At 47.8% G+C, this 9924-nt stretch overlaps 1 protein-coding gene across 3 annotated transcripts in view; it reads left to right on the forward strand.

Annotated features, from left to right (window-relative positions):
* Positions 1 to 9827, forward strand: part of LOC139752890 (uncharacterized) — a 229513-nt gene extending 219686 nt beyond the window's left edge. For all 3 annotated transcript variants that reach the window (XM_071668917.1, XM_071668916.1, XM_071668915.1), the window contains 3 exons: positions 1480 to 1602; positions 3580 to 3904; positions 8999 to 9827. In XM_071668917.1, the coding sequence (XP_071525018.1) occupies positions 1480 to 1602; positions 3580 to 3904 (448 nt within the window). In that variant the 3' untranslated portion in view covers positions 8999 to 9827. The remainder of the gene's footprint in view (positions 1 to 1479; positions 1603 to 3579; positions 3905 to 8998) is intronic.
* The last annotated feature ends 97 nt before the right edge of the window (positions 9828 to 9924 follow it).

Raw genomic sequence — 9924 nt, forward strand, 5'->3', positions numbered from 1 at the left:
TGAACTAAGGTAATCCTTTTTTTTTTTTTTTTTTGACCCCTTCCGCTAGCAGGATTTTAGCACGGGGTGCACAATACAATAGCCGCTTGACAGTGGCACAGCTGAATCACATTTCACACTCCCTTAACTCCCCGGATAGTATGTCAACAAGTCCCTCCCTCCACACTGTCCAGATCCCTAGGGAGTTCTACCCGTCTCAATACCTTTTTCCTCCATCTGTCCGGACGACTGTCTGTCCATCCCATGGTCCAGGGCATCGTATACACCCGTCTTTCCCCCCCGTCAGTAACCCGTCGCTCTTACTCTGCGTGTGTCTTTCCTTCTGTCAAACTTCCCCTTAATCAATGGACAGATTGTTCCGTCTGCCTACCACCTTGTCTGTCTCTCCCTATTCAACTCGCAAACACCCACGACTTGTCTCTCGTGCTTCGTCTTGCCTACGTACAGAAAACCTGACGCCTCACATAGTCTTAATGCCTTTGTCCTCCCCTGTATCTTCTCTCCTCTCCTCATGACGTTCGTGGCAGATCATGAGACCTGTGAGCCGGGGCGATGTTGTAGTGTGTGTGAGTCGTGTCCCGGGTACTGGCGTGTGTTGTGCCTTGTGAGTAAGATGGTCACTGTGAGGAAATATTAAAAGGAACACCTTTTAAGGAAATGCAGAGCAGGGTTTAGAAATACTGTGTCTGGTTTTTAAGAGAGGCGTCTGGAACAGCAGTGCTGAGAACAGTTAAATATGACGGATGGGGACGTGGCGACCCACACACATCCGGCTCTGTGAAAGAGATGGTCTACTGGAGGAGGAGGAGGAGGTGGAGGTGGTGAGATGGATCTTGATCTCTGGGCCTAGTGGGTCAACCTGACCAGACCTGACCGTAGCGTTCGGCCGGGAATAACTTTGTGTGAGGTTTGAAAAGTGTGTGTGTGTGTGTGTGTGTGTGTGTGTGTGTGGGTGGATGGGGGAGGGATCGACCTCTCGGCTAGGTCGCTTGGTCGACCTGATGACCATCGCCCAGACTCTCCTCAAAAGGAGTCCGAACTGGAGTCCCGATAGACATTGACGATAATTCACTCCCTCCCCCCCAACGCACCACACACACACACACACACACACGGGGCAAAATACGAGTTTAAAACTCTCTCTCTCTCTCTCTCTCTCTCTCTCTCTCTCTCTCTCTCTCTCTCTCTCTCTCTCTCTCTCTCTCTCTCTCTACACCACCCACAGACCACAGTGTCCACACCATGCACCACCCACAGACCACAGAGTGTCCACACCATATACCACCCACAGACCACAGTGTCCACACCATGCACCACCCACAGACCACAGTGTCCATACCATACACCACCCACAGCATCCACACCCCACAGCACCCACACCCTACAGCACCCACACACCACACCCTATAGCACCCACACCCCACAGTACCCATACGACGCAGGTAACAACCTCTGCTCTTCCTCCTCCTCCTCCTGCAGACAGAAGCGTGTGAGTGACCAGAGGCTGGCCGAGCTGGAGACCCTCCTGGCGCTGGCCAAGATGAAGAACCGCAAGTACGTCACGCTACCCGTTGGCTTCGGTCTCATCGACGTCAAGCAGATGTGAGTATACGGTGTGGCTGGCATGTGCCTGGCTGTGTGGTGGGTGTGGTGGCAGCCTGCTACGTGTGTGGAGGGTGTTTGTGGCAGCCTGCCACGTGTGTGGAGGGTGTTGTGGCAGCCTGCCACGTGTGTGGAGGGTGTTGTAGCAAGCTCTCACGTGTGTGGAGGGTGTTGTAGCAAGCTCTCAAGTGTGTGGGAGGGTGTTGTAGCAAGCTCTCAAGTGTGTGGGAGGGTGTAGTGGCAAGCTCTCAAGTGTGTGGGAGGGTGTTGTAGCAAGCTCTCAAGTGTGTGGGAGGGTGTTGTAGCGAGCTCTCACACGTGTGGAGGGTGTTGTAGCGAGCTCTTAGATACGTGGCAGGTATAACACCATAGCGTAAGGTGTGTATGTAGTGAGTGTTGCTGTGCAGTCTGAGGTCTTTTAACCTGGAGGACAGACGTGCCATACAGAGCAGGGAGGGTCGACCCGTGTGACGTGCACGGGATCAGGGGTGAGGCGAGGACGTCGGCCGTTGCGAGTGGACGGAGAGACGGAGGTGAGGGTCATGATGCGAGCGAGGGTAGACGTGTGACGCAACACGGATGATAGACAGTGTTGGAAAATATAAGGAATATAGGCATCATGCATAGGCATGGGTTGGGTTGGATGCATAGGCATCATGCAAAGGCATGGGCGGGATACATAGGCATGTAGAGGCATGGGTTGGATGCATAGGTATCATGTAGAGGCATGGGTTGGATGCATAGGCATCATGTAGAGGCATGGGTTGGGTTGGGTGCATAGGCATCATGCAGAGGCATGGGTTGGTTGCACAGGCATCATGTACAGGCATGGGTGGGACGCACAGGCATCATGTACAGGCATGGGTGGGACGCACAGGCATCATGTACAGGCATGGGTGGGACGCACAGGCATCATGTAAAGACATGGGTTAGATGTACAGGCATCATGTAGAGGCATGGGTTGGATGTAATGTTATTAGAATTATGACTGAAAGAATATGGTGTTTGGTTCAACGGTAGCTCCAGAGAGGGGAATCGTGTGTCGGTAACGTGTGTGTTGTGTGTGTGTCTGTATTCATGTATATTTATACATGTACCCCACATATAGCTAGGCTGTCGAGGAAACGTACCTTAGGCACACTCGCGACCCCGAAGAACATTCTCTCTCATTTCAAGCGCCAATTATCCACCAGGCAATTAAGGCCATTTGACCACCATGCAGCAGTGGCTCCTGGGCATTACATTTACCATGACTTTAGCATTATCTTCCGTCAAGCTTACCGTATTGTAATATAGCACCTTTGTGAATGCATGACCAGACGACTTCATTGCCCAAGCCCGATCTGTTTCGGGTCGGTGATTCTCCTCTCTTTGGTCGTGACTGTACGACTCCTCTGGTAATTAATATGAAGAGCTGCAGTTTCTGCTGCGCTCTTGTCCCTGTGAATATTGGGGGAATAATCGAGCCTCAGTCATCCCCCAAGTGCTCTCACGACAAGTATAAATGGAACATGCTATTCTCTGTGTGTGGCTCTGTGCTACTGGGTGATGATGAAGGGTTTGGATAGCATGAGACCAGCACGAGAGCGACTCTTGGGTCTCTTTGTCAGCGTCCAGCCAGAGTTCTTAATCCCTGGCGTCCACGATGCGAATGCTCTTCGTTGCGGGCCGTGCAGACGCGGTGGTTTAATCACGTACATTCGGTGGTCAGGAGCTGCTGGCATAAAACTGCCTTCTGTCCATCATTAGTTGATTGATTAGTATTTAATCACTTCCAGTAATTCGCCTGGAGCTCGCATCACACACGGGAGGCTGGATTAACAAGCACCCGTGTGAAGGATTTGATGTCTATGTATTTATTAACACGTATTTACCATAACGAGTGATTCTAACATGTAACTTAACAGTATTTCAGTGATTCCAAGACGTTATACTATAGTCTCTGTGACGCGCTACCCTCCATCCTCCTACTTGCAGTGGTCGACGCAAGAGGGCAGCAGCAGCCGCCGCCAACGGCCTAGACGTCAGCAGCCGGGACATGCCCCAGCAACTGGACGAGTACGACATCGGCGATCTCCTCTCTGACCTCTCCAGCGTCCTCTCCAACGACTCCCTGCGGGAGGACCGGAGCATGGAGGACAGCAGCTACCCCATGGAGGACCTCAGCCTGGCGGAGGTGGTGAAGGAAACAGGCAGGAAGGCCAGCAGGATGAAGGAGGAGCACCTGCCGGCCGGCGTGAGGGAAGCCCCTCCGGCCATCCTCTTCGGCGTGAGGGACGTGCCCCACCACAGGTTTATCTAGGTCAGTCTTACCCCCACCAAACACTCGTTCAACCGAAACAGATGTTACGCTTGAACTTTTAGGGCAACCTCTCAGCTCAAGTAATACCTCGAGGTCACGTCTGTAAACCTTCTCAGATATTTATATCTAAAGGAAATAATCGCATCACAGAGCCTCTTTCAAGCGTCAGCATCAGTTTTCCAAACATAATCCTCGCCAAACAAATTTATTTGAGTTGTTTGAGGATTTCCTTTCTTGGGAGGGGGTCTTGAGTTGTGCCAGGAATTCCTGCGGCTCCAAGGCTGCGCTACTCCCACTAGCAGGGAAATGACGATGGTCTTCTTTAGAGGCTGGAGTTCTTCGACGAGACTGGACTCCCGAAATTACAGCCTCGTTAAAGGTGACATTTCAGTCGTGTAGTAAACTCGAGCAGGCGGAGTCTTGTCATACCCCCACCCAACATGTATACAATATATGTACAATTAACCTGTGCCTGAGATAGACGTGTCCACATATTGTTCGTGCACTCCAAGACATCATCATCATCTGTTTGTTTGCACATCCCTGTTTCTCTCATGAATGAATGACGTCTTTATCAATCTTTTGATATATGATACACCTTTTTTTCGGGTAGGTTTTACGCGTGGCTTCCCTGTGTGAAAGACAACAGACCCGCTTACACAAATACCTTACGCCATCCTATCCCTCACCACACCACACGACACCACACACACACACACACACACATTAATGGTCTTTGACGTAGGCTGTCTGCTGGACGTAGTTATAAATCCCTAATCTATATATAGATGGTAAAGCAGAAGGTTCCTTTCCCCCTTTTTTTGCACTTGTCATTTCAGCCAAAAGAATAGATACGTATGAGGGAGAGTCACGTAAATACTGACATGGGAGTTACGTTAGAATGGATGGAAAGCATTGTCTTCTCGGCCTCGAGACGCTCTGGGAAGGGTTGAGGTATTTGACCTTCTTATCTGTAAAGAAAGAGTTTGAAACGTACATACTTAACAGTCTTGTTTACTGATATGATGAAATGATTTGTCTATTTGTGATTTAATCATATTCATAGTTTACGGTTTGATGGGTAGTTTAATCCAGTATCATCTTTACGCTATTACATGCCGTTTACATTCATCTTAATCCCTTAACACATCCCACTGAAACATACAGAAAGCCATATAAACCAAACTCTGTCCCCAAGAGCTACAAACCTCATAGAGCAAAGATGCACATTACGTCAAAGCCACTCATCATCAGCACAAAATACAAAAACTCGAAACGCTACCCTCACCAACCATCTGACAGACAAACCAACAGCAAACTGGCGTATGTAGCACAACATGGTGAATCACAGAACCCACAGCACCGGACTCTGGCGAATGATAAAAAAAAGAATTAATATCGACACCATCCCGGCTCCCACACACGGAGCGTTGTAAACCCCAACTCAACAATTTCCCTTCTGCCAGAGAACACACACACACGCTACACCGCACCACACCACACCACACACACACACATACACACCACACACACATACGCACCACACCACCCACCCACACACACCACACCACACCACACCACATACACATACACACCACACACACATACACACCACACACACATACACACCACACACACACCACATACACATACACACATACACACCACACTCACACACACCACACCACACCACACCACACACACACACACACACATATATCAAACATTACTTAAAGAGCCACAAACCTACCGCAACCCTGCACGGGACAGTCGTGAAAAGTCCATATAAAATTCTGCATAATTCACCACAACTGTAAACGACATCCCTAACTCAAGTAACACCTTGAGGATAACCTATACGACAGCCCATAACAACACATCCGAACGTTCACGTAACACACTTTGGTCCAGGAGAGTTCCAAATGCTCACGTGACAGCTTCGACCCTTCCTGGCCTCACAACAAAGTCCAACACATCTGGAAACATGCCAACATAATACCCATCCTATAAACCCTTCCAAACCAACGTCCTCTCCTCCTCCCATCCCATGTTACGAACGTGATCAGTATCCAAACTCCTCAGACAACCAATTCAAAATAGGTTCAGTCAAAGCATGTGACTCTCGACCAGCCCAGCATGGCTTCAGATCCAAGTGCTTCCTTACCACACTTTACATGCAAACCTCAGAGAATTCTTTAGGGTTTCGACTAACCATAGTCATCCTCCCTCACAATTCTGATGACGGTATATATCATCCTTTAAAGCATTCAGCTCTGTTCCCCCATCATATCCTCACACGATACTTGACGTAACAGAATATTGACAAAAAACTAGAAAAAATAAAGAATACCAACACCATTAATTGCTCGCAAGCCGGTGTCATCAACAGAGGCCACACTTCCAAAACACAAACTCTACAGTGGAGTCTTCCAGGGAGCTTTTCTAACTCCACTCCTCTTCAATCTTATTTTCCTGCATCATAGCCATCCGCCTACACCTAACAAACCAGTGCGAACGTCCTCTCATATGCTGTCGACCTCACAGTTACATGCCAGCACTACACAAACAACAGTAAACCTATAGCACTACAGCACACAGGTAAAACACTTCGACCAGAATTCTGTTGATCTGTGGGTCACCACAGGTGGGGGACAGTTAGGAGGAGGTTCTTTGGCGTAAAACTCTGTGAGAAGGTCTGGTAGCAAGGGAATGTGGCATCTTCGCAGCCCAAGGGTGATGGCTTGCTTAATGATTATTATTATGGATGACTTTCGAAAAGCATTGGGAAGTCAACGAAGGCATGAGCCACCAATGGTCATGCGTCTTTTGTAAGCTGCGGAGGAAGTCCAGGAAACTGACGAAGGTAGTGGGTAGTTAAGGAGGTCTACATATTACCAAACTTCTGACGATTACGGAACTTGCAATGTGTAATGAGCTCGGATAAACACAAACTTTCCCATAACACCCTGGGTATCGGGGCGATAGCAGTGGATCGTACGTAACTCACTGAGATTCTGGGTTGGGTGACTTGGGTATTAGGAGAACAAATGGAGCATTCCAATTTGTTGGGCAGTTTCAGTGCTAGAGAGAGGTATTGATTATGCTGCAGAAAAGTTTCTGTAACATTTGTAGGAGTTTGGATCGCTTCGAGAACCCCATGTAGAGTCACACTGGTAAGATAATAGGCGAATTGGAACGCTTTAACTTGAAGCTGTATATCCGTTAGGTGATTTCAAATGTATGCCTCAGGGGGTGTTGGCATGAGATAGGCTAGGAGGCAGGTGTCTGGCATATGTTAGTGAATTCGATAGGCAGAGCTGTGTTGTCACTGGGGGGGGGATGATCAACACAGTCTTAAATCGCTCATAGAAAGGATGGAATTTACTTGTTTAACTTGATCAGTTTCCCAAATCGCTGTCATTTCTTGGGCAGTCTCATGTCTCGTATATTAGCTGGTAGTAAGATTTCCTGACGAAGCGTTTCACGAATTATATTTGTAAGGAAGCCTTTGTCAGTGATCCTGTGACAAAAGACAAGCTCTTGTTGGTGCTGTACTGTCTTAGTTTAGGATGTGATCCAGGACACGACAGCTGGGTGTAGTTTTCCAGATCTCTCGTGGATCAAGCCGATGGTATTGATGTAAGCATCCCTCTAGCTTACACGTCACCCATGCATTGCTTTTTCGTTCAGGGAAACCGAACGATCCGTGCCCAAGTCGACCTATTGTGGCGTCAGTATCCGAACTTGAATGTACTGACATCCAACCCCGTATGGTAGGTCATCGTGGAGGTCAGGTGGGAAACTAGATCTCTTTTGGGCGTGCTTGCCACCCGATGAATGGCACTGGTTTGGGTATGACTTACTGGCCAGCCAGCCATATCGATTAGAGTAAGATAAATGTTTTATGAAGAATTCAGCTTTTCTCGCATGTCCACAGTTGGTCACATCATGCCACAATCACCCATGTAGTACCATGTAATTAATCACCAATTCCCCACAGTCACTCACCCAACGATTAGAAAATTTTCGAGTAGAACCATTTGAGGAGCGGAAGTGTATTAGTCCGCCAAGGAACGCAGCCTCCATCCACTGCCCGTGTTCCGTGTGCTACAACACGGCCGCCGCTGCTGCCCTCATCCCTGTCAATATTATTGGCAGTTGGCCTCTTGGGGAAACCCTCCACCAGCTTACAGCAGCTTGTCCCTCCCGTCCTACCAACCAGCAAGCCTTCCAGCCCTGGCCACCCTCCCTGCACCCCACTACACAGTCACATCTCGCCCTCACCTCCACCAGACACCATCCCCCCTAACCCTAAGACATTAAATCCCCCTACATACACACAGCTCCAGCAGAGGCAGCGCAACGAGGATAAGGTAACTGGTTGGCGAGTAGATCGACCCGTGACATCTTGAGCACACCACTGCTCACGTTGGTGCTCCGTGGCTACAGTATGTGGTGAAGTAAGCGGCCGTGCTGGATTGTATAGGTGGTAAGGAGAGCGCCCATGCTGCGCCCTACAGGTTGCAAGGGGCGCAGTTGCTGTGGGTTCTGCAGGTTGTAAGGGATGCAGCCGTTGCACGAAGTTGTGTTGCCATGTGCCGTCTGCATACGAGAGGATTTTCACAAGTGTTTTGCAGGAGGCGATGGAAGGCCATATAGCAAGAGATGGAAGAGGGCTGGAGAAAGACTCCTCACAGAACTCCACCGTCGAGTTTCATCATTCTAATGGTGAAGCCTTGGCGAGTGACTTAGTGGCCAGCTATGAAGTTAGCTAACCATAATCTGTCCGAGTTGCAGTGGGGTTGGTCGACTCTTTGTATGAGGATTTGCCGGGAGATGGTGTTCAATGTCTTTTGACGATGTCTACTGCAGGGGAGGAGGGGGTTGAAGCTTTCCAGGATGTATTGTGCGAGGAGTTTAGTGGTGGAATGACTGGGACTATTGCAATGTTAGTGGTAGTAGTAATAACAATGAGCCATTAAAAAGGAAAATACAGTATTTTTTTTTTTTTTTACTCAAATTTTGTGTACATTAAACTGGAGCAGTTTAAATTGTATATACATAATAGAACTAACGATTCTTTTCTTCCTTCAGATGGTGAGGAAGACAGCACACACCTACAAGATCTGCCAGATTTATAATTCTTTAAGCTAGTCACCTTTTTTTTCCCCCCACTACGTTTACTGACTTCGATGTTACATTCGAAGCGGTTCGAACACTGGGAGCCTGCTTCAAAAGACGAGCTACTGCTGATGAATAAAGGCTTTGAAGTCACATCCATAGAATAATTTTGAGCCAACAGCAACAGTTTCCTTTAGATGATTCACACCTGAAGACAGTAGAGAAGACAGCGCTCGAACGCCAACATTTTGTGATATATTTTGTGTGTCCGACGTCAGAGGTGAACAAGCGGAACACAGCCAACCCACCGAAGCAAGGGATCACTTGCTGCTGGAGTTAGTGTAAATAAGAAGCATTCCCGAGTATGTCTTAGTTAGCCAAAGGAAAACCTAGAGATGATGTACAGTTGTTAAGAGCAAGATGGGTGTTTAGTTTTTTCTCCTCTGGTCAACTGTAAGGATAGCCTCGTATCATAAATCTTAAAATATTTATTATTCCTTTATAAAAAAGAACTTGAATGTGTATAACGAAATTATTCCAAACATTTTTGTTTCTTTTTTTGTGGCAACATTTCCCCAAGTATGCTATTATTTATTTGTATCATACTTAACCATGTATCTGATGATGAAATTTACTGTGTAAGACACCACATGTTGGGTTACCCATAGATCTGCTTATTAGTGTAGTAATGTGTTGTTGTGTCACAGAGGAGGGACGCGTTCACCACCAATGGTCAGGTCCAGGCTGTGCCACGGTCACCACCAATACCAACACTTTAAATAAAAAGAAATATTGAAAATCATGATCGGTACTCGTTCAATCCTGTCACCAGTTCTCACAGCATACAAATTGTGGGTTTACAGTATATGTTAAATGATTATCAGAGAATACAAATTGTC

This window comes from Panulirus ornatus, chromosome 13 (assembly GCF_036320965.1).
Source record: "Panulirus ornatus isolate Po-2019 chromosome 13, ASM3632096v1, whole genome shotgun sequence".
Taxonomy (NCBI): Eukaryota; Metazoa; Arthropoda; class Malacostraca; order Decapoda; family Palinuridae; genus Panulirus; species Panulirus ornatus.